A 25,848-nucleotide genomic window follows, 5' to 3' on the forward strand; every position below is an offset into this window, starting at 1 on the left:
ACCACTCATTTATCTTAGCATTCCAAAAAGGGGGTGGAAAAATGCGTCGGACAACTAGCCTAGAACTCGTCCTGTGTGTGAAAGAAAATGTTTCTCTGAGTTTGTTAAAGCTAACGTGGCGGCTGCTTCAAAATGCAACAATTGACTCCAACGACAGGCCTAATACTCGACCAGCCCACTGGGAAAAGTCCCTGTGCTCCTGATGGCCAGCCCTTCCCTGACAAACCTACAAGGATGTTGATCCAGGAACATTTTCCATTAGGCATAATCACTGTATTGGCTTATTAGCAAGTAGCTCCGGTATCGTCCCGCACTCGCTTGACATGATATGTAAGCTGATTGATAAGCTGCAAGTATTAGTCTCTTTTCATATCCGTTTGTGGTTTGGAATTTGTTGTTGCTTTCCATTCCCAAGAGCTCCTTTCCCAAGTCCAAAACATCTTCTAGAAGTCGCCAGGTTGACTGCAGAGTCTTTGCGAGGGCTTGCAGCCTTTGGCTGACTCTACCACAGTGAGGTTTAGTGGCTCGTGGAAAGTTTCTGGTAGCTTTGCAAGGGCACTTGCGGTTGTCTTGTCTTTTATGACCTAGTTGACCATTTCCAGCTCTTAGAATTGTGACTCACTTCACCCTGAGAATACAAACCCTTTCTATCCCTCTCTCTCTGTAGGCAGCTCATGGGAGACTCTATCAAGACATGTTGGAGTGTCCAGGTATGTAGGGAATGTTGGGAATGTGCGAGGGGGCTGGATACGTGAGGTACCATGTTGACCTCTTTTGAAAATATTCAGAGCAAGATCAATGTTCAGGTTAGGGGGGGGTCAATGAAAGGCCATATACACAATATCTGTTCCAAAAGCCAGTAAGCTGCATACCTGCTGCCTATCTGCTTGGATTGACTTGTGGACAAGAGGGGGAAAACAATGCTAAATGCAAATGGGTCGATGAAGTGACACTTGTTTTTTAATTTTTATGACCAGATCTACAATGTTATTCAAAAATACATAAAAAATACAGTTACTTAAATAAAAGCATGTTCTCTATTTCTGAGTTCAAAGTAATTTTTTTATCTTTTTTGGGGGATTGAAGTCTTGTTAAAAGCTAAGGTTGTTTATATAGAGGTGTTGGCATAAGTAGTCTGGAATAATCTTTTTATATTATTTGTTTATTTTCCTCTTGATGTCAAAGATGACGTGTCCACTCAAACTCCAAAAGTTCATCTGTCTCTTGGAAGAAGCCAGCCAAATTTGGAAGATACCAACATGCATACTTCATCCTCAAAATCCAACAAAACTATTCAAGATAAAAGAAAATACAAACCAGACAACAGTGTTGTGTTGGGTCGCCCCTTGATGTCCAAAGTTAAATCTGAACCACCGTTTAAGGAGTTAAGCTGCGCTCCCTATACAATGACTGTTTCAAACAGTAGGCAGCAAATTTGTGCCATCTAATAAAATACCTTGTTTAGGCCATAATCTCATGTGCCCTTTGTAGCGATGCAGATTATTATTATTATTATTTGACCCAATGTTTGCATGTGAGAATGCGCATATTAGATTTTCGTATCATTATCTTAGCAACATGCTAACTACAAACTCAATGGGAATTAATTGGTTAGCATTGGCCGAGTCTCTGTGTGATTGACCATTGACAGAGTTGCTGACAATTTAGAGCATTTCAAATGAGTCCCTTATATGTTTCCCTTTCGGTTAGGATGCTGCCTTGGAAGGTAGCTGTCTATATACTGTAGACTGCAGACAGCGAGGAGGCTCACTCACTTTTGGAACAGAACTACATTCTAATATGTGCACAAAACACAGCACACGGCTCAAATGTGTCAGTTGAGTGTGATGTTGCTCCCGCAGGCTGCCTCTGGAACAGCCCTGGAGTATTGTGTGGCTCCTGACTCCAGATCTTGGCATCTTCATCATCTCACTGGTCACTCTGATAGTGTGTAACCGTCTGTTGAAGAAGAGGGACGAGGGGTCCATACCTCAAATATCTACCCTGCAACATGAGGTGAGCTGAGCAATCTTCTGTTCATTTATATTGAGCTCTTTATTATGGGTAAGAAATTTATTTTGGGCTTTAAGGGTGGGCAGTAAGTTCTCTCTTCATCTGACTGGGGTGCACAAGTGATATCCAGGGAGGGCAATGCCCCCCGGTCCCCCATTAAACCCGGCCATGCCTAGTTCCCTTTGTTGTGAATCAGTATATTGCGAAAATTAATTCGGGCACAAGTATGGGTTTTGATGCACTAAACATTGGGACACTAATGACGGTTATGAGGTCAGGGTTAGGTTAGGTTAGAGTTATCCCTAAAGCCCTGTTCACACCTCCAGCGACATCGAGCAACAAAGTGACATGATCCAATTCATTTTTAATGAGAGCAGAGCCGACTTCTTGCGAACCAACCCGGCAAGTTGACTGCTACAAATGTCGCCGTGGTGCACGACAAGTCTAAGTTGAGAAAAGTTCAACTTTATGCCAAGCACTGACGATGACATCAGTCCGATCTTGCGCTAAAAAAGGCTAGACTCAGCGCAACAAATACAAGATGCTTTTTAAAGTTCTTTGTAATTAGAAACAGCATCTAAAAAACTGCGCCAGATCACGATGCTGAATAAACAAAAACAATCGATACTTAGACGTTCGTCTGGCGCAGTTTATATAGAAAAGCAAATGGATGGTTGCTAAAGCGTTCGGTGTGAACAGCCCCTTACAGTAGGTGGAGGTACTTGGCTGTTGCGTCTTGCTCTCTCATAAGCGTTTGTGAGAGTTTTTTTAAACGCTTTGTCAGGAAAGGAGTTCAACTTGGAAATGTGTGTGTCTCGAGATTTCTCTCGTTCAGTTCTGTTGTGTACTGTCTGATTGAACAGCCCCAGGCCTGTGCTCTGTGCTGAGCCACTTCATTACAGAGTTCAGCGAATACCACTGCTATCTGGGAATATTGCTACTCTACATACAACTGTACTGAATAAAAAACAATGTGGTATTCCGCTGTTATTATAGCTTGTGTCTGGGGTAGGTATACTGTGGCATCAATGCCAGTGTAACACCATGTGGACTCCCTATTGAAGCGTTTCCCCCCTCATTTTACTTTTGAATTAACATTTGAAAATATGGGTCGACTAAAACTTTTTTATTTATTTATTTTATGCACATTAGTTGAAAATGGAATGTTCTTTTTTTAACAGCCAGGAATGTTCTTTGCAATAATATAATGGTGCTGTATTGTTTATGTAATTAATGCGCCCTCTTGTGGACTAAGGAAACAATGTCAGTTTAAGAATCAGCTGACTTTAAAATTCGAATATTATTTGAATTTTGAAAATATTTATGCTACAAATTTTAATTGAGTTTTTCTGCCCAACGGACAGCCCTACCACACAGGGACCTCTGGGAAGGCCAATTATTGTTTTATATCGTAATTTGAACAGTAGTGTACCGTGACAAGTACATATATTTTCTTGTTAGCCATAACAACATACATTTTTACCATTTATAATACAGTATTATTATGCAGCATTCTGGAATACTCTATTCTGATTGGTCAATGGCACAGTCTGAAATCTCTGAGTAACAACCGCACATAAACATATCAGACCGCTCATCCGGATATTCCAGTCATCTTTCCTACTTTCCGATCACTGTGCAATCTCTACAAGTAAGCTAATGAAATAAATTCAACTCAAATAATTAAAAAAAAATTCTACTTTTTCCTTTTTACATTCTATTGTTGAAATTATGAACAAAAAAAAAAGTAAAGTTTGGAAAGTTTTTTTTTAATATATATATTATTTTTTTTGTAGGATTTTGCTGGAAATGTGTGGCTTGGACGCATCATTTTGTTGCAATGCCATTTCCTTTGATATTTATTATATAACGCAATGACTTTCAGACATGTATCCCTTTTATCCCTTAATGGAAATCTCATGTTTTTGCACACTTGTTCAAATCATTCCCTAATGTATTGGTTTTCCTCATCTCACTACAAATCATGTTGTTTACAGTATCTTACTCCATTCCTTTCAAGTTTACCATTTTTTCTTTACACATTTATCAGCAAGTAAACATGATTTCATCAAGCACAACTGCATGTTATGTCTGGGAAATAGTCTGCACTTACTACCTTCAGATGCAGGGAAACTCTGACCACAAAATATACACACACAATGAGCTATGTTGCACACCGCTCTATTACTGAGGTATCATCCATTTCAGAATGACCTGCCCATATACATCCAGTAAAAAATTACACTGTGTGGTTTTGCGTGCTAGATGGGCCCCGTCCTGTCTAAGTGGCCGGTTCTTTGCCAGAATAAGATATGCACCTTAATGTTTTCACATGCAGAAATGCCTGCATTTGGACGGTTTTTGAGCGCACAAACCGAAAACATAATCATTTAAAGTAATAAGATGTAAGTGCACACAGATATTTGGAAAGAGCAATTTAACTTTCCTATCCCCACTCGAAAGTTCACAGCAGGGACTGTTTATACCCCAGAAATGTCAGTGTTTTGGTGCTTAATGAGATTGAAAATGGAAATATTATGTCATACAGAGATGGATTAGTGTTTTTCTTGTGCAGTTTGAAACTACGGCAATATCAGTGCTTAAACAATGTGCTGTCAACAGCCTGTAGCCATGGAAACATGGTCACATGGCACCTAAATATCAAAACAAATATTCAAAGCGACAATTTTGTAGTCACAAATGAGACGTCTGTCATTATTTACTCACCCTCAAGTCATTCCAACACATATGACTTTCTTTCTTCTGTGGAACACAAAAGGAGATGTCAGGCAGAACGTTAACCTCAGTCACCATTTACTTTCATTGCATATTTTTCCATATTGATTTCCATAGGATGATGATAGTAGAGCAATTTGCTAGCCATTTACTGTGATTTAACATATAAACTACATCAAGGGTTAACCATAAAGAATGAGAGTTATACGGGTTTTGGACAACACGAGGTTGCGTAAATGATGACGGAATTTTCAAGCCCCCATTCAACTGTCTTTGCTTTTTCTGGTTTGGTATATTGAAAGTTTCAACTGCTCCTCATTCTCCAGGCTATGATGTTTATTGAGATTCTTGCACTCATATTTCTGTTCTTTTCCATTTGACTCTTTGCACCATTCCAGCACTGTACAGCGGCCCAGTTCCTGACAACTTCCTGTTGCTGTTGCCAAGGCAAAAACATCAACAAACACTGACTGGCCCGCTATGTGTCAGCACAAGAAATATAGAGCCTTTATTAGATCAATTAGCAATAGAGGCCCAAGTGCTTAACAAAGCATGTGTGTCCACTCTACTGGAATTTGCAAACAGTAGAAACTGTTTCAACACTTTCTTCCTGAATAGCTGTAAATTGACCTCTATTGACCTATCAGCAAATGCAAAAGGGTGAGTGAAACCCACCAGTGAGACTGTTCTGGGTTGAATATACTAGTGTCTGGAAAGATATATTAAAACTGGTTTGCGAAGCAATGAGCTACTCGTAAATTCAAAGTAAGAAAGTTGTTTAAAGCTAAACTACAGGGAAGCTGTTAGCTACACAACAAGTTACTAGCTGCATTGAAGCTAGCTGCATATTTGAGATTGTAATATGCTTGTGCTACGTTTATGTCAGAATTACTGTGATTACGAGATGACAACTTTTAGATTTTACTCCAAGCTTTTCACATCCTCAGATTTATTCATTTAATCACAACATTAATTCATGTTCTTGCAAAATGTTTAAAGGGACAGTTCACCCAAAAATGAAAATTCTCCCATCATTTAATCACCCTCATGCCATCCCAGAAGAAAGGAAGTCATACGCATCTGTGATGGCATTTGTAAATGATGAGATCATTTTTGGGTGAACTATCCCTTTAAGAACAAAGACGTGCTCTTAATTTGGAGATTTCGTAGAATTCTGAGTTTACAACTCTTGAGTTACAATTACCATGAAGTCTGAAACTTGTATTTAGAGTTAATCCGACATGACGGGAATTCACCATTTTATATTAACAGGGCTGGACTGGTAATCTGGCATACCGGGCATTTTCCCGGTGGGCCGACACACTTTGGGGCCGATCAGGGGTGGAATGGCCATAGGGAGAACAGAGTGTGCCAGTGGGTCGGCCACAAAACATGCTGGGAAACAAATGGGGCGCGACAAGCAAAAATGAGCCACTGCATTATGCAGAACGGACTACAAAAATGGCGGCGCGATATGCAGAAAATCCATTTTTTTATTGCCATTTTGTTCAGTGCAAACACTTCTCCTTTCAATGCAAATTAGGCTGATTATAGATTCTGCTTCATTCTCAAAAAATGTCCGCTGCAATTTATATTTTGTTATTACCTCCAGATGAACCCATGAGGTAAAACCAGTTTTGTTTAATTTAAAAGAAATGTTAGTTTACATTTTATATAAATTATCACAGCACTATTTCATCAAATAATGACCAAATGATGGAGAAGAGCATTATATCCTGACATACCCAGATGTATGGTGTAGTTAAGTGCATTTTCGGCATGTTAAAGAGAGAAGTCAGATGTCTGGATCACTGTAGTGAGTTATGTTCTACAGTCCCAGCAGAACGTGCCAGATTACTTTGGTGTTGGTCTTCTGCATCCTCCGCTATATTGTTATGAATCAGCCCACAGGATCAGAATTGCATGTGCAAATTGTGCTCCGCAAAGATTGTGTGGGAGCATTTGCACCATTCCTTCAGCTACATAATTCCTTTAGTGAATCAGGCACTAAACCGGTGCAGACAGCACATGCAAATAACCAGTGCTTTTTCCGGGTGCAATTCGTTCTTTTTATTCTCCCGCCTATGCTTAATCAGAGCAGCATTCTTCTATCAGGAAGACTCGCAGACTTGAGTGAAATTTAAGATGACATTTATTTGATGAATGTAAAACAGAAAAGTAATGTCTCTCTTTGGCGTATGCCCAGTCTGGCGGTCCGAATTTGTAGTACTCGGAGCCGTCATATCCTGCCGGAGATAGGAGGCAGGGGCGAGGAGCCTAGGCTAGGCAGTTTCATAACAACTACAAAAAACAGCTCTGCATAGACACTTCCTTACTGTTGGATCATCGTCGCCCTGCCTCTTCAGAGGGGCTGTCCTTCAGCCAGGCTCACAACTGGAGTGGGCAGAGGAGAGAAGGGGGACGTAGAGATTATTCCTCCGTTTGGCAGCACGTGATGAGGTGCAAGTCAAGTCTTGAAGCTAATGGAGAGCCTCGTCAATTCTGCCTTGAAAAACCCAAGTGTGCCTCTAATCGAGAGACTGGTCTCTACCCACTGTGTCTTCGTAGGTCCAGGAACTGTGCAGGGTGGGTCCAGTGTGAGATGGATGCATCACCGGACCCGTACTCCAGACCCCCTAGTGTGAATCACATGCGAGCATGTGTTGCAGCCGTTGGACCAGGATGCCAGCTGCCATATCCCTCACATGCCATGGCCCAGGGAAACCGAACCGCTCTGAAGAAGCCTCAGGCCTTCATGTCCAGGACCAAGAAGGGGGAGCGTGTTGTGGCTGCCATACCCCGCTCACTATACCTGGACCTTACCCTTTCTGCACTAACCTTCCTTCACACAGTCCCATACACCGAGACAATGCCAGATTCCTCTTTGTTTTGGACACTTCCCCCCATGGAGACTTTTATTCCCCATTATCTGTTATTATAATTTCATATAAATGCCTCTCCGAAGCCTGACGCGACCCCCATTGAGTCTCTCTTGCTCACCTCGCCACAGGTGATTCGTTAAAAACTAATATTTTAAAATGTGTTTTGGGAGGGACAACTAAAAATAGTGGTTAGCTCATGCTGTATGTGGCGAGGGTGCTGGTGTTCAACTTATTTGTCTCTGGTCCTGTAACCTGAGGCTTTGGAGGCCACTGCAAGTCTGAGGCCCCTCTGGCTTGGTCCATAATCTAGCCCTGGTCACGAGTATTAGTTACTTTCCAACATGAGATTATACAGATGCTCTGACAGTCTGGGGTTGGTGGGGAATGCCTTATCATGCACTTCTTATCTTCTAACTGGGACCAACATCCAGAACTATCTTTTTACCCTCTGCTGCTCATCCCTGGTCTAAGTTTCATCTTAGAGCAGTAGAGAAGGTATTCTCATTTCCACAAGACTTCTGCAATAGTTTAACAAGAGTTGTATGCCAGGCTTTAGCGTGTGGTAGCATTTTAGCCAACCAGCAACCACCTGCTTTGGAAAGAGTCATTGTGTCGTAACCACATAATTGCAATATTAAAGCAATGCATTCCAGATTACTGGCCTCCAGTAAGGGATTGCAAGAATGGGCTTTGTAGTGGCTGCTGCTGCATGTGGAGTCTGATGCAGATCAGATGGCATCAAAAAGATCGTGTTTATACATGTCTGTGCACTCGCTGTTTTACTGTATTACAGGGAAGTCAGAAGCTATGACAAAAGTAAACGTCCATGCAGCCGCATTCCAAATGACTTGCGATATATCTAATATATTTGCTATTATGTGTAATCCAATCCAATGCAACCAATTTTCAGTGCCATCACAAATGCAAATTGTTAGATTGTGATGTGACTGTTTTACTTAAATCACACTACCTGGATCTCTGACGAAGACTTTTAAAACATTAGAAGGAAGGCGGCTCTTGAAGACGGTCCCAACATTCAGAGATTCATCATGTAGAAAAGAAATAAGGTGCATGCAATCTCTGACAGGCCAAAGGGAAACGAAAGACAAGGAAATGTCTGGCTTCTGTACAACTTCCGGGAATCATTTTCCCACCAAAATCTATTGTTCACAACTTCCCAGACTTTTAGAGTGAGCACTCCAGAGGAAGAACTAGTCAGTAGTTTTGACCAAATTTGAAAAGGTATTGCAAGGTATCGGGATCGATATATTCGGCTAATATTTTTGGAGTATTAAGGACACAGCACACAGCCTATTTACATTTATGCTCATTGTGTTATCAACCATTTAAGATAAACCTGCCACTCTAAGGCATGTATAAAAGATGTTATCTCTTATCTCTTATTGTATAAGAGTGCAATCCTTGGACAGAATAAGCTGTAATGTGGACCAGACTTTATGCTGGTAGTCCGGTTATGCAAACTAAGATTGTACTGAAGATTTGTCACAAAGATCCCTCACTTTTAAAAGAAGAAGTGTTAATGCTTTTTGAGGCTCAGTGTTTAGGTGTTAGTAGAGTGACATGAGGCTGTGGAATGAGGGAGGATACTCCTAGAACACTGGGATAAAAGTCTTGGAAGAGTCAAGATCCAGACGGGAGGAATCTATCCATTTTGAGCCCTTGAGAGAGTCTAACACCCCTCCACCCAGTATAGGTCAAGAGGTCATCGCAAGGAGCAGATAGACTCGAAACAAAGTCAGGGCAATGTTAGTCTCGCATAGCCTGACATTTGACAATCAGCATCAAGTCTGGCCCACATCGCAGCTTGTTCTGGCCATGAACCACCCACTTAGACAGAATAAAGTTGTCTGACTGACACGCAAAGTGACAAACACAGTTCGCTTTTTATGTGACATTTAGTGGGGTGTAAATCTGAATCTTGTATCTTGTTTACTTGCTGCTAATGGTACGTGCCCACTGGTGTGAAGGAAGTCCACTCATTGCCACTCACTAACTTTTGGGCATGTCTGTAAAATGTACAGTTAATGTGTATTGTCTATGATTGCTTTTAGTACACAGTCAATATAATCATCAAATGTATGTGCGATTATAGCTAGAATGATACATGCAAATTATTTCTGAATGCCTAATATATATTAGCAATGTTGATTTATTACACTTTTGTTTACCCAGCCACAGTATTGCCACAATGAATGCATCCGATCTTCATTTGAAGTCTATTGGAAGTCTGAATGAAAAATAATGATGTGATTAAAGCACTGAATCAACCAGCAACTCCAGCAATGCGTCAGATTTTCCGAAGCCACTGCCATCAAATCATAGTGAGGGTGTAGATTTTTTACGCTTTTCCCTTGTGCGACCCCTTGTCCTTCTGTGTGGACATTGTGTTTTGGTTTCACCTTATGCAATGCATAATTTAAATTAATTTAAACCAACTGATGGTTTAATGGAGTGGTGGTGGTGTAGTGGTCTAAAGCACAGAACTGGTAAGCAGAAGGTTGCTGGTTCGATCACCACAGCCACCACCATTGTGTCCTTGAGCAAGGCACTTAACTCCAGGTTGCTCCGGGGGGATTGTCCTTGTAATAAGTGCACTGTAAGTCGCTTTGGATAAAAGCATCTGCCAAATGCATAAATATATAAATATAAATATAAATATAACTGAACTCAGTTCAGACAACTCGGCAGTAAAGGGTTAAACTTTTGATATGTGTGGTAAGAAACCTAATTAAGTTTTTACATTGAATCCTGTTTAAGTTTCTAATAGAGCCTTTGGAATGATGAATTGAACAGTATCTGTAAAAAAAAATCTTCTGTGCAGAATACAAGGTCACCAGTTACAGGTCTCAGACAAAAACACCTCATGCAAACATGTCTGTCGGTTTGCAGGCCTGTGCAACTATGATTGCAACGACCCTCAGCTGCCAAGACACACACACACACACACACACACACACACACACACACACACACACACACACACACACATACATATGCAAGTGTGTGTGCTGCTTTCATGCCTGAAAATATAACTTTCAAAACACCTATCTCAGGCATTTGAATAAAGTCATGTTTTTACAGTGCTGGCAAAGCCTTCATTCTTGTTTTTACACAGATTAGTTTAGATCTAAAGATCCCAAACCGCACACTTCTACATTATTCTATGTCATTTTGTAGTGTAAGAAATGCAAGCAGTATGTTAACACTGAAAATGCAGCAAAATAAGTGTGCCGTGAGTACCTGGATGATGTACTTTTCAGCTATCAAAAAGGGAGTGTGGAGTGTTGGACACTTAACTGGCTGCGTTGCTGGTCTGACAGAGGTCAACCGATAGTAGATTTTACTAATGTAGTGGAAAAGGTATTAGAGAACCAATTAGAACCCAGTAAGCAAACATTGACATATGGGCTAATAAATACTGGATGGGCAATAATTCATCATCAGTAGATCATCAGCGATCGCTTGTCAATTTGTAATGTATTTTGATAACATTTCACATTACAAGTCGTGAATTTGTCCATAAACCGTGATGGTGACAGAGTCTTGGCTCCATTACCATTACAATGCTCTATTGTGCAAATGTAAATTTACGTAAAATTAAGGGTTTTGTTGCCTATATACAGTATATGGGGGCGGCTGTGGCTCAGGTGGGAGAGCAGGTCGGCCGCTAATCGCAGGGTTGGCGGTTTGATTCCCGGCCCACATGACTCCACATGCCGAAGTGTCCTTGGGCAAGACACTGAACCCCAAGTTGCTCCCAATGGCAGGCTAGTGCCTTGCATGGCAGCTCTGCCATCATTGGTGTGTGAATGTGTGTGTGAATGGGTGAATGGGACACAGTGTAAAGCGCTTTGGTAACCTCTAAGGTTAAAAAAGGTGCTATATAAGTGCCAACATTTTTATATACCATTTATCAGATGAAAGGTTTTGTCCACAGTGGAACACACAGAAATAAAAAAAAAAATCAGCACCTATTACCATTAATTTTTGTCGATAACCAGTAGTTCCAAAAAAAAAACTAAAAGTAAAACTGACAGATATCCACGAGAGTGGAGAGAGCTCTCACGGCTGAAGCTACAGAGGTTCACCCTTCGTCTCTGTAGCGGATGTAACACGCTACAACAGCGTAAAAATAATGTCTGCAATGACATATGACACGTCGTCTTGTCACAACACCTGACGTAACAACCCCTTTGCAAGACGAATAGTGAAACAAACACATGAAATCCGATCTGACAATTCAGAATGAGATATCAGATTTTAACAGAATTTTGATTTTAGTTCAAGCTTGTGAAATTTCATGTTTTTTCACTATTCAGGCAACAAAAACTTAAGTCGGGTCTGAACAAGGCCTTAAAGCAGTTGCAGACTATGTAGAGTGTTTTACTTTACCTACAGTAGAACATATCTTTACATAGGGTCTCGCTGTGTGCATAATATATCAAAGAACAATAAACACTAGACTGTCTGTACATTACAAAGGCTGTCTGGGGATTGTGAAGCACTTTGTTATCATACAGTATTTGTTTAATGGCTTGCAGTTGATGTTATTGGTACTGCACACATTTACTCTTTTATGGAGTTCCAATCAGAAGTTTGTGACTTTATAATGGTTGTTTTATTTATTTATTTTTTTTTAAATGTATTCATATTTATTACCTTTTATTTATAATACTTTAACTAGTATTAGCATTAGAGTTCTTGAACTAGGTCTTTTGGGGTTGAACTTGTATAGCTTGTGTTGAGTGGACAAAAAGCCAAACCTGTTTACGTTTGATGGTCTGGTGAAGCCACCAAAATACAATATATGCTGGTTACCTACTATGCTTGTCTACTCAGAAAAAAAAATATATATATTTTTTGGATTAAATCTCACATTTGCATGTGTTCTCTAATTTAGTTTTTTATCCCAAAGACAATATATTTCCCATTTATCTGTCCTCTACTTTCTGCATTTGTAGGAGGATGAAACGGAAGACGAGGATAAAGATGAAGAGGAGGGAATGTTGTCGTGTAGTGAGACTGAGGATGAGGAGGGTGGTCTTTACTCCAGCAGTGGAGCGGCACAGTTAGCTGCCCATCTGCGTGCAACAGCACAACGCTTCCTCAGGAATATGGGCCGCATCCTGGCTGTCACACTGCTGGCACTGGCTGGTAAGAGACCTGACTCAACCTAAAATACACCCTCAAATGACAGTAATCAGGTAATCGGGTTCCAAGCACATTTGTGGCCAGAAAATGACCAACATTACCATATTTGAAAGAACTGATCTTGCTGTTGCTTGCTTGTGGAAATAGTTATTTCAGTGGTACATTTTAACACACAGTTGAGTATATTTGAAGACACTTTATTTTTTAGTTAAAGCACCCCCTAGAATGGAAAAATTATGGAATTTGGTATATGTCCTCATATTGCCTTACTGTTCAAGTGTACCAAATTTCAAGAGGATCGGACATTGTGTTCAGACGTTATAGGCTAATTAGTCAATATAGGCCACACCGATAAATGATTGGGTCAAATCTGCAAAACGATTTTGAGTTTTTGATTACTTTTTGTCAGGATTGCCTCCAAATGATACAAGCTACATTTCTTGCCAATCAGACAAACCTTGGTGGAGTAAAAAAAAAAAAAACGGAGGTTCTGGGATCACTGAAGGATTCTGAGGAAAAATAATTGGGATTCAAGCCATACAGATCCATAGTAGTAGCAATAATCTAAGCAGTAGTTTGCTTATACAGTAGGACCACCTCTAGAAGAATTGAGCTTGCATAGAATTTAGCATTGCTTGCATTTACATACAACTCCAACTCCAAAAAACTTGGGACAGTATGGAAAATGCTAATAAAAACCAAAAGGAGTCATTTGTAAATTCTATTGACCCTGTGCTATATTGAAAGCACTACAACTACACATTATTTGAAGTGTCACCTTGAGAATTTATCTATTTATTTATTTATGTATTTTTTCTTAATACACCCTCATTTAAATCAGATGATTGCAACACGCTCCAAAAAAGTTGGAACTGTCGTCAAGTGTTTAACATAATTTCTTTTAATTTTCTTATAACAATTATTAAGCATTTGTGCACTGAAGACACAAGTTTAAGTTAAGCAGGCAAGTTTTCCCACATTCATCCATTATGCAGGTCTTCAGCTGTGCAATTGTACGGGGCCGCCTTTGCCGTATTTTGTGCTTCATAATGCACTACACATTCTCAATTGAAGACAGGTTAGGACTGCAAGCAGGCCAATCTAGCACCCACACTCTCTGCTTACGCAACCATGCACTTGTAATCCGGGCAGTATGTGGTTTGCCGTTGTCTTGAGAATGTGTCTGGATAACAGTATGTTGCTCCAAAATGTGTTCACATCTTTCTGCATTAATGGTGCCCTCACAGATGTGGAAGTTACCCATGACATGGGCTCTAACACACCCCCATACCATAACAGAAACTGGCTTTCGGACCTGATGCTGATTACAGCTCGGATGGCCCTTTTACTCTTTGGCCTGGAGAGCACGATGGCTGTTTTCCCCCCTAATTTTTTAAATGTGGACTCGTCAGACCACAAAACACAGTTGCACTGCTCTACTGTCCATCTCAGATGAGACCGAGCCCAGAGAAGTCTGCGGCGCTTCTGGACAGTGTTGATGTATAGATTCTGCTTCGCATACTAAAGCCTTAACTTGCATCTGTGGATGCATCCGCGAATGATGCTGGTTTACCGAAGTATACCTGAGCCCATGTCATGATTTCCATTACAGACAAATTAAGTTTAAGACAGTGACGTCTGAGGGATCGGAGATCACATGCATTCAGAATTATGTTGGGCCTAGCCCTTTAAGCACCAATATTTGACCAGATTCAATGAGTCTTTTAGCTATATTGTGCTCTGTAGAGGGTAAAATGCCCAAAATTCTTTAAATTTGTCTTTGGTAAACATTTCTCAAAGCACTGAATTATTTGCTGACGGATCTGTTGGCAAATTGGAGAGCCTTGACCCATTAAATCTCCTGTTTCATGTCACCTGTTATTTCAACTCGTCAGGTGGTTATTTGTCCTAAATGGCCCCCGTCTAAACTTTTTTTTTTTTTGGAGCGTGTCACAATCATCTGATTTAAAATCAACTAATCAACTAATTTGCTTTTAGAATTGTACTTCAGGGTCTAATTCTTAATGTATAAACTGGCTTCGACTTCATGTCGTTCTCTTTTCAGGAATCACGTTACCTTCTGCCTTCTCAGCCTTCTACTTCCTGCTCTTCGTCATTGTGTGTACCTGGTGGGCCTGCCATTTTCCCATCAGCCATCTGGGGTTCAATGCTCTGTGTGTGATGGTGGCCTTCTTCACAGGAGGACATCTAGTGTGTCTGTATCTGTATCAGAGCTCTTTTGCGCAAGATATGTTCTCTCCAGCGGGCTTGTGGGCCAGGTACTGATCGCCATTTTTTACATTATTACATTATTATCATATTTTGACAGCAACACAATCCAGCCTGTCCAGTGCCAACCTGCATAACCCAGTGAAAAGCAAACCCTGAGACTCAAGCCCTATATATGTATCTGGAGAGTGATATACACCCTTGATAAATGGCTGTACAGTGAGGTTGCCAGCTTTGTGCATTGATCCTGAACTATAAATCTCTGCTGACATTTGCTCTGTCGCTGAGAGCTAGACAGATAGCGGTCACAGAGGTAAAACGTATATCCTACATAATCATCCCAAACATGTCACAGACACACAGTCAAATGGCAAACATCACGATTACTACTGCTCATAATTAGGGTTAGGTGTTTGAGCAAACCTCTAAGCCCAAGTATTAAACTTTGGTGCATAACTCGTCCTGTACAATTGTGTTACATGCATAAATGACGAAAGAAAGAAAACAAAGGAGTTTGGTATTACATCAGTGTGAGTAAATGGGTGGTATTTCCTTTAATGTGTTCCTTTTGTTTTGACCCAGACTCTTTGGCCTGAAGGATATAATCAGACCTGGAAACTGTTCTGCTTTTGGACTCACCCTCAACATGGAGCACGACTGGCCAGTGTACGTCAATCCTGGCATTCTCCTCCTCCTGTACATCTCTGTGACTGTTGTGCTGAAAATCAGCAGTTATTCTCAAGACCACACTGACAAGGTGCTTACACACACACACACACACACACACACACACACACACACACACACACACACACACACACACACACACACACACACACACACACCCACACCCACACACACATAGTTAGTTACATGTTAGTCTCACCCTTTTGATTTTTCATCAGAAGTGCAAGCATTAAACTATGCAATCATGCATAGATTGGATAGTAAAAACGTATGCAGTTTATGGTAATATCAATAAAATTTTTACTTTTGTTCAATAAACTATTTTGGTACTGTTTTGGATTCCCCATTTGACATGCATTGTAAAATCAGGGCCCTAAAGCAAAACCACTTAAGAAACATTGACCACGTTTACATGCACTTAACAAAACGGTTTATTCCAGGGTTTTAGCAGAAAGCGCCGTTCTGAAACGTCATTTCCATAGAACAAGAATGCTGATTTCCTTATGCTGTTTAAGGGATTAAGAGAAAGTGGTTTAACACCTACAGTAGGTTTCTCTGGGAGAACGTGGCTTAATGTGGCCATGTAAATTCATATGCAGCGTTCAGAAGAGTGTTTGAAGAGCGCATGCGTGAAACAGACCGGATAACAAACGTCATAGGATGGAGCCCAATAACATTTCAACAAAGCGGATAGAACTCAATATTTCTGGGAGTACAGTGGGAAAATCTCTTATACTATAAACTATTCCCATTAATACACGCAAATGTAAAATATTGACTGTCCCTAACGTCCGCATATATGCACATTGGAGAATCCCGGCATTTTATGTAAGAGGCAAAGACAACTATTGTGTCAAAATTCAGCTGCAGGTTGCAATAGTAAGTTAAGAAAACAAACACAGCAACAACTCTGGAATATCTGGAAATAAAGCGAAGCAACAGAGAGTAAAATGGCAAAGTCTTCCTTGGATGCCGTGTGTGTTTACACAAGCGTTGCGGAAAAAATTACGTTGCTGTGGAGAAAGCTGCTTACTGACAGTTTAAGCGGCGCACTCTTGCGGATGTATACAGGAGTGAAGAGTGCGCCACTTAAACTGTACATGTAAATGGGAACGCTATTTTCTCGCATTAAGCTGCTTTCTATTGTCCGTGAAACTGTAGTGACTGATGTGCATGTAGATTCTGTCTCATTGGTTGTGTGTAATAAGTGAGTTTGGTTTAGTTTGTTATTCATATGATAACTGATGTACCGTCTTTCTTGTGGTGGAGACCCCTGAGGGTGGAGCGGTTGTGAAGGCAACAGTGGGTGAGGGGGTAGAGGAGGTGGAGCTCAAACAGTGCGAGACGAGGAGACAAAGCTCTGAAGATGACATTAAGGTAAGAGTTACACACTTATGGTCTGTACCTACAACTAACTGGAGTACAACACAAAACATACTACTTATACTCATCATCATTTTAGTCTTACATGTTGCTGGTCATAATGTGCTTTTATCTTTTTCGGGCTTTCGATTGAATCTAAATTGCATAATATGTTGAATAATTAATCTAATTAATTGCAATGAATCACATATATAAATCTTTGCTTAGAAAGCCCCTAAAATATTAATAATTAAATATATTATGATTAAATATTGATGTAGTTATATTGAAATAATGATAAATATGTATTATACAAAATTTTTGTTCAAATGCATGACATTATTGTGGCAGACTAGTAAAGCATTGAAAAGACAATACAAAAAGTGTCTTTAGAAGGCAATATATTATTTATTTCCATATTTCCAGTAATGTTTTTGTCACGTTTAGACAGGTAAAACATCAAGAAATCCAAGTGTTGCACTATAAGTAAATCATTGCAATGATTTTAACTTAACACACACCCTGAGTATCCAGAAAAAGAAAATTCGACACAATCAAAACTAGGTGGTACTTTATGCAGGTTATGCAGGCATATTACTGCAGACACCTTTTTGAGGTATGTTTTTGTAGGCAATTAGATTTTATAACATATTGCAATTCATTTTGATGGTAATGTGAAGGACAAATAAACACAGCATTGTCACCATGCCAAATACAAAAGTCATTGGTCTAATACCCAATCTTACGGTACCATTGCCGCTCATTTTCAGCTACTTCACAACAATTTGCTAGCCTATTAGCTTAACGAGTTCGGTTTAGCTATCAAACACAGCCTACATAATGTAACGCCACCGTCATGTCTTAATATAGCTTATTAAGTTGTCTAATATAGTTGTCACTAGTTGTCTTACTATAACAAAAAAACAACCTACCATTGCCACCAATACGTTAACTTACCTCAATTTCTTTGTGGTTAGCCTTCATATCATCGTCTCTTTCTCACAAGTCCAACTGTTGCTGTCATTATTTTATCGCGGCACTGTTTTGTGGTCTGTTCTGCATAACGCAGCGGCTAATTTTTGCTTATTGCGCCAATCGGCACGTTCCGTGGCCAACACACCAGCCCGCTCTGTTCTCCAGATGGCCAGTCCCCCCCTGATCGTCCCCAAAGGGCGTCGGCCCACCGGGAAAATGCCCGGTATGCCAGATTAACTGTCCAGCTCTGTTTGAAAGGTACTCCTTACTGTGCGTAAATAATCCTGATATTTTTATTTTTTAAACTACATTTTAGTCTCGTCATCGTCTCATCTTAGTCATGGAAAAAAGGTCGTTGATTAAACGAAATGAACACTATTTTGGAGCATCTCAATTTGGTTGTGTCGCATCATAAACAGCGTATTTACGTCACTGTGTCAAGTTCAATTTTAAGTTAAAGAAAAACATGACTCGAGATCCCTGCATTCTGAATTGCGATCTGTCTGGCTGTTTGAACGCAGTAATGCATTCTCATTGCGTACTCGAGCCTGAGTTTGATTTGTTCTATGTACAGCTGTGCGTTGCCTATACAGCTGGAGTTTCTCTTACTGCCCCTTGCTGAAAACAGGTGGTACTTCAAGCTCGAATTGCTCTGATGGAAGGGACATAATTCATTGCGTAAATTTTTTTACATGTTATTTTTGGCATATGATTAATCGCACTGAATTAACACGTTAAATCTTTATTTATTTATACGTATCATTTTTTTTTTATTAAATGTAATGTGTTGCCACATCTCTGAAACAACTTTACATTTGGCTGACATGACATAAAATAGGCAGTGAGGGCTATTGGATCATGTTAATGGATAGTCAAATAGTTTCAAAATACTACATTCCTAATCAATAGGAATGTTTGTCTTGTTGAATATCCTGTTCCATTCATAAATATGTCAAATGATGTAAGTAAAATGGGTTGTTTATGGCATTATTTGTGGTCTGTAACACAACCTTGATGACAAAAACAAATCCCTGGACAGCCCCCGTTTTTATGAATTTTACGAAAGTTACAATCGGCAGAGTAGAAGTAGAAAGGTTAGCAGAGGGGAAAAAAAACAACTAATAAATGGAGATTTTAGGAAGTTTCCCCAAGAAAGCCGCTCAATGCTCTTTTATCATGCTCCGCTACACAACTTCGTAATTACTTCTATCACCTGCTAGCACACATACATTGCAGAGACGTCTGTTTACATGGATTGTTATGAATATTATTATATGCAATACTTAATAAACAATATTCTGCAGATATTTTTGTGCTGTTTAAAAATGTATATGAATCTGCTCTTTTTAAGATATTTTTCAAATGTTTGCACACAAATATGACATTTTAAATAGATCACCTTGTTTACACATCTCGACAACATACACTGTGCCCAGCTATTTTCACTTTGTGAAACAACTGTGTTTGCTGTTTGTCTGGTTTAGCAAAGGCTTCTCACACCGGGAGAATCAGCTGCATGTGAATCAAATATCTCTAAAGAGCCTGTGACCAATGGTTCGAGCCAAGACAATATAGGTAGGGCACAAAATGTACACTTGTGTTTTGTGTTTACATTTGCTGATGATACAGTACAATTTCCCATTCAAATATCTACATTTGTGTCAATCTCTTCTGAGTGTTCCCTTTTGTTAAGTTTCTTTGTTTTGAGGTTGAACTTTGCTGAACCTGTGGTGTTTGTTTGAATGTGTTTGAGCAGGTCCCAGTGGAGAGGCAGAGGGCGATAACCCTCTTCGTCTGGTGGGGCGAATGATCTTGCAACAGAGTTACATCGGTGCCCTTATAGCTATGATGGTAAAGCAAATATAAACTATCCAATCCTTTAAATCTTCATTGCACTTTGAAACCCTGTGTAAACCCGGAACCTGTATCATAAACATCCAAACTTTTGATGAACGTCACAGAATATCCCTTTAATTTGGTTGATTATAAACTATCATAAGAGTTTAATAGCATCATATACTATATAGTACTATCATCATATATATATATATATATATATATATATATATATATATAAACAAATAAGTAACTGTAATACTATAAATATAACTACTATAAATATGAATGTACTACAAACATTTTTCTCAACAAACAGACCTATTCAGTGTCGCGTGGGCAATGCAGGCTAGCAAAGCCGAAGCTCACGAAGCTAGTGTGATATCTAATAACAGTTGATGTCTTATGAGCTGTCCAGTACTGATTACAGTGTCTTTGCATTGTCTGGTGTACAGTAATAATATTATAGATAAAAACATGTACCAAACCTTAAAAACACGTACCTACCAATTTGTCAACACTGAGAACCACTCACTCCTGAAGACGATCCAAAAAGCCCACGTCAGGTAACTCGTGCCGCGGCTAGGTTGTCGCATCGGGGTGGGGGAGGGGTGTATAGTTACAACTGTCAGTGAAAATGACCCAGCGATTATCACAGCGGCTGGGTTACACAAAAACTACACAACAAAGAGAAAATGACCCAACAGGCCCAAACCAGGCCCCATGTGAGTCTACCCTCCCTAGCAACCAGGCCAAATTGGTTGCTTAGGAGACCTGGCTGGAGTCACGCGGCACACCCTGGATTCAAACTCGTGACTCCAGGGGTGGTAGTCAGCGTCAATACTCGCTGAGCTACCCAGACCCCCAAAACTCGTATTTTAACCACTCGACAGATTGCACATTAGCAAACTATAGTTTTGGCAAGTCGTTTAGGACATCTACTTTGTGTATGACACAAGTAATTTTTCCAACAATTGTTTTCAGACAGATTGTTTTGCTTTTAATTGACTATATCACAATTCCAGTGGGCCAGAAGTTTCCATACACTAAGTGAACTGCAAATCAATCCCTGAACAACAGCAAAGGACCTTGTGAAGATGCTGGAGGAAACAGGTAGACAAGTATCTATATCCACAGTAAAACGAGTCCTATATCGACATAACCTGAAAGGCTGCTCAGCAAGGAAGAAGCCACTGTTCAAAGTTTGCAAGTGCACATGGCAACAAAGATCTCACTTTTTAGAGAAATGTCCTCTGGTCTGATGAATCAAAAAACAGAACTGTTTGGCCATAATGACCATCGTTATGTTTGGAGGAAAAAGGGTGAGTCTTGCAAGCTGAAGAACACTTTGCTGCAGGAGTCGCTTCACAAAATAGATGACATTGTGAGGAAGGAAATGTATTGCATGTGGATATATTGAAGCAACATCTCAAGACATCAGCCAGGAAGTTAAAGCTCGGTCGCAAATGTGTCTTCCAAATGGACAATGACCCCAAGCACACCTCCAAAGTTGTGCCAAAATGGCTTAAGGACAAAGTCAAGGTATTCGAGTGGCCATCACAAAACCCTGTCCTCAATCCGATAGAAGATTTGTGGCCAGAACTGAAAAAGTGTGTTTGCGCAAGGAGGCTCAGTTACACCAGTTCTAGTCTGGAGGAATGGGACAAAATTCCAGCAACTTATGGAGCTTGAGGAAGGCTTCCCAGGTTTTCTATGATTAAATGTTAGGAATTGTAAAAAACTATTTGGCTAATGTGTGTGTAAACTTCTGACTTTAACTGTATATGCAGTCAAACCTCTCAATCAGCTAGACAGCAGATATATTATAAACAACACTGACGATTTTAAAATAGTTTGTTATTGAGGTATTGATACATTTTCCTCCTGTTCTAACTGGTGTTTGTCTTTGGATATTTTATAGGTTACTTAAACCATTATGCCTGTGTCCTGCTGAACTCACATGATTCTTGTTTAAATAAAACACCCAAACCAATGCATGCAGTCTCCATTTACCTTTATCACTTTTTGTGAGTTGAGGGATTTTAGCTAGTGAAAATGCTGAGTGGCTAGTGACATTGGGAAAACTACTAGCCACAGTGGCCAGTGAGCCAAACAGTTAATTTCAAATCCTTGTCATGACTATGCACACTTGTTCCCTGCAGGTGTGGAGTATCACGTACCACAGCTGGCTGACTTTTGTGCTGCTGCTCTGGTCGTGTTTGATCTGGATGCTGCGGGCACGTCAGCACTTCGCCGCTCTTTGCTCTCCCTTCATCCTGTTATATGGTCTGACTCTGTGCTGCCTGCAGTATGTGTGGGCCATGGACCTGCATATGGAACTGCCCCAGCATATTGGCACCATGAGTCTAGGCCAGCTGGGTCTGGACCAGGCACATTATCCCTGTCTGCGCTTGGGTGCCATGGTGAGCACACTTAATCTATGGTAAAGGTAGTGTTTTTAGGGCTCAACAGTATGGATTGTTTTTGTAAGTTCATGTTACTTTATAACACAGTAACTAATGTTAACACTAAGTTTCAAAAATGGATTGGCATACTTTGAAATTAACATTAAACAAGATTACTAATTGCTGTAACTACAGTTTGATGCTAGTTCATGTTAACCAATTAATTAACAATAATAACCTTATAGTAAAGTCTCCATTTAATTTTAAGTCAAATTTATTTTTATTTTTTCTTTACATGTTGAGTTTTCTTTATAAAATACTAGGTTTTTCCATTTGCGGTATTGCAAATTATAAGCTTATATATTTTTGCTGGTAAACGATGGCTTAATGTAAACTGGGGGAAAGAAAATTGCTAAAACAATATTCAACGCATACATCCAAAAGTTTGGAATAATGTACAGATTTTGCTCTTATGGAAAGGAATTGGTACTTTTATTCACCAAAGTGGCGTTAAACTGATCATAAAGTATAGTCAGGACATTAATAATGTGAAAAATTACTATTACATGTTCAGAACCTCTTAAACTACTTCAAAGAGTTCTCGTGAAAAAATCCTCCATGTGCAGCAATGACAGTTTTGCTGATGCTTGTTATTCTAGCCATCAGTTTGTCCAGATACTCCGGTGACCTTTCACCCCACACTTCCTGTAGCACTTGACCTTTCACCCCACACTTCCTGTAGCACTTGCCATAGATGTGTCTGTCTTGTCGGGCACTTCTCATGCACCTTACAGTCTAGCTGATCCCACAAAAGCTCAATGGGGTTCAGATCCGTAACACTCTTTTCTAATTATCTGTTGTCCGATGTCTGTGTTTCTTTGCCCACTCGAACCTTTTCTTTTTGTTTTTCTGTTTCAAAAGTGTCTTTCTTTGCAATTCTTCCCATAAGTCCTCCTGAGTCTTCTCTTTACTGTTGTACATGAAACTGGTGTTGAGCGGGTAGAATTCAATGAAGCTGTCAGCGGAGGACATGTGAGGCGTCTATTTCTCAAACTAGAGACTCTGATGTACTTATCCTCTTGTTCAGTTGCACATCTGGTCTTCCACATCTCATTCTGTCCTTGTTACACCGTGTCCTAACTACATGCGACGCGACGCCGCGACACGCGATAAAAGGTATCTTTTCCATGTTAATCACAGTTTTTGTCCTAACCAGACGCGACGGCGACACGCGAAGTTTCTAATTTAGAAACGGTTCCTATTTCTGCGACGTCGCGGCTGACAGATCCGCCCACACAGAGATCTCATTGGATGGAAGTTCTGCGTGTCATGAATATTTAATCATCAAACCTGGACGACGAGGAACTGACTGTCGAAGTTCAAAGGCATTCAATTCTCTACGATAAATCCCACAAATTCCACAAAGACATCAGGAAAAAGGATTCCGTCTGGAGAAGTATAGCTGAAGCACTGAATACACATGGTAAGTTAAGTTTAGACTTTCATCTACAGCGAATGAATGAATGAATGTAGCATTTAGCTATAGTAGGCTACTAAAGACGCATCAACCTGTGTAAAACAAATTCCGCTTTATTTTCAATGTAAAGTAGAGTGAATAGGCATGACGATTTGTGTCGCTGTATCCAGGGGTGTCATTCCAGACAATCTACTGAAATACAGGCAGGGTGGGGAGTCGCAATGACAGTATAGTATTAAAATTGTTTCATTTGAGTTTGAATATAATTTTCCTTCCATCCATAATAAAGCGTACGGGATGGATATGAATTTCCCTATGAACAAGATCGAATAAACTGATTGTCATATGAAGAAATTACACTGGTTATTTTTATTACTGGTGGTACACATTTTAGTTAAAAATAGGTCACTGTGCCACAAGCTGATAATGGATTTGAAAGCATATAATATAGCGTTCAAACTGAATTCTATGCAAACATACAACTGTACTTCATAACAAAATTAGTCAATGAGTATATTTTGTTAATGTTTTGATTTTTAATAATGTTATTTCTTGATTTGATTATGTTCTTACCCATTTCCAATGCGAGTGCGGGCCAGCAGTGCGCTTTCACAGAGAGACTCCGCCCACACGCTGTTCTGAATGGCTGTGATTTTTGATTGACGTGTGGCGTCTCACAGTCGCGTCGCGTCTAGTGTGGACAGACACACTTGCTGTCACTGGAATTTTATCTCGTCGCGTGTAGTTAGGACACGGTGTTAGAGACAGTTGTGCTTTGAAGACTGTAGTGTACAATCTTCAGTTTTTGGCAATTTAAAGCATTGTTTCGCCTTCATTCCTCAAAACAATGATTGACTGATGAGTTTCTAGAGAAAGCTGTTTCTATTTTCTTTTTACAAAGACAATGTTCAGCTTCATTTAATGAACCAAATATCTAACTGTGTTTGATATAATGGCAAGTGATTTTCTAGCACCAAATGATCAATTTATCACGATTACTTGAGGATAATGTGTTGGAGTGATGCTGCTGTCTAGATTTGATCAAAAATGACTTTTATCAAATAGTGATTGTGCTGTTTTTTACATCAGTAATGTCCCGACTATACTTTGTGATCAGTTGAATGCCACTTTGGTGAATTAATGTACCAGTTCCTTTCCATAAGAGCAAAATCTGTACATTATTCCAAACATTTGGCTGCCAGTGTATCATAAAACAAAATGTTTTCGAGGAGTAAAAACACTCGAATTATATTCGTCTTGCGTTTTGTGCTTTTATATGATAAGCGCCAATTGCTCTTCACATCTAAACCACAACAGACTGTTTAATTGAATAGCTTACGATGCTTAGACGATCAAAAATAACTCTGATAAGCTATATAAACAAAATGCAATTACGTGATTATTTGAATGATTTATTAATTATGTATTTAGCCAGTTTTGCGCTGTGAATGAGGCTGTATATAAGCTACTGTACCACTGAAGACCATTTTTAACTCCGTAAAATCCCCCTGGAAAATTCCTGTGTGACTCTGGAAGTCATAAATGTGATCTACAGTACACAGAATACATACAAACTAAATTGTACTGTCAAACTGAACAGTGGAAATGCAATTAAGACCAGTGCCAGTTAACATAAACCAGGGAGATTCTCAATGGTCATTATGATATCCTGTTGGCATTCTTGTGCTCATCTGAGAAATACAATAATTCCAACCTAACATGCATAACGCTGACTTGGAATTATTATAATAATTACTACTATTATTATTTGTAATACTACCTACCTTTAATCTATAAGCCCTATCAGCCAGTTTACTAACTTAGGCCACACTTAATGCGTTCAGACCAAACAGGTTCTTGCGCTAAAACAAGCGCAAGAACGCAAGAAATCAAGAAATCATATGAGGCCTTTTTAACTTGACACAGTTTGGCACTTCTTTAAAAAAAAAAAAGGTGTGGTGCAACGTTCAAAGATGCACATCTAGTGCATGTTTATATAGAAAAACAATTGAAAAGAAACTTCTGTTCCACAATCTAAAATCCAAATGGCTTCTTGCTGTTGGATTAATCCTGC

At 39.7% G+C, this 25,848-nt stretch overlaps 2 protein-coding genes across 2 annotated transcripts in view; one reads left to right on the top strand and one right to left on the bottom strand.

Moving 5' to 3' along the window:
* LOC127642770 (uncharacterized) overlaps positions 1 to 25,848 on the bottom strand; it is a 371,536-nt gene that overhangs the window by 160,484 nt on the left and 185,204 nt on the right. The window lies entirely within an intron of this gene.
* Positions 1 to 25,848, top strand: part of piezo1 (piezo-type mechanosensitive ion channel component 1) — a 119,129-nt gene that overhangs the window by 48,588 nt on the left and 44,693 nt on the right. Inside the window, exons 4-12 of the mRNA XM_052123436.1 lie at positions 668 to 710; positions 1,863 to 2,016; positions 12,614 to 12,806; positions 14,869 to 15,082; positions 15,615 to 15,789; positions 16,989 to 17,096; positions 19,541 to 19,631; positions 19,813 to 19,907; positions 22,055 to 22,315. Coding sequence (XP_051979396.1) covers positions 668 to 710; positions 1,863 to 2,016; positions 12,614 to 12,806; positions 14,869 to 15,082; positions 15,615 to 15,789; positions 16,989 to 17,096; positions 19,541 to 19,631; positions 19,813 to 19,907; positions 22,055 to 22,315 — 1,334 coding nt within the window. The remainder of the gene's footprint in view (positions 1 to 667; positions 711 to 1,862; positions 2,017 to 12,613; positions 12,807 to 14,868; positions 15,083 to 15,614; positions 15,790 to 16,988; positions 17,097 to 19,540; positions 19,632 to 19,812; positions 19,908 to 22,054; positions 22,316 to 25,848) is intronic.

The sequence above is a fragment of the Xyrauchen texanus genome, chromosome 1, assembly GCF_025860055.1.
Source record: "Xyrauchen texanus isolate HMW12.3.18 chromosome 1, RBS_HiC_50CHRs, whole genome shotgun sequence".
Taxonomy (NCBI): Eukaryota; Metazoa; Chordata; class Actinopteri; order Cypriniformes; family Catostomidae; genus Xyrauchen; species Xyrauchen texanus.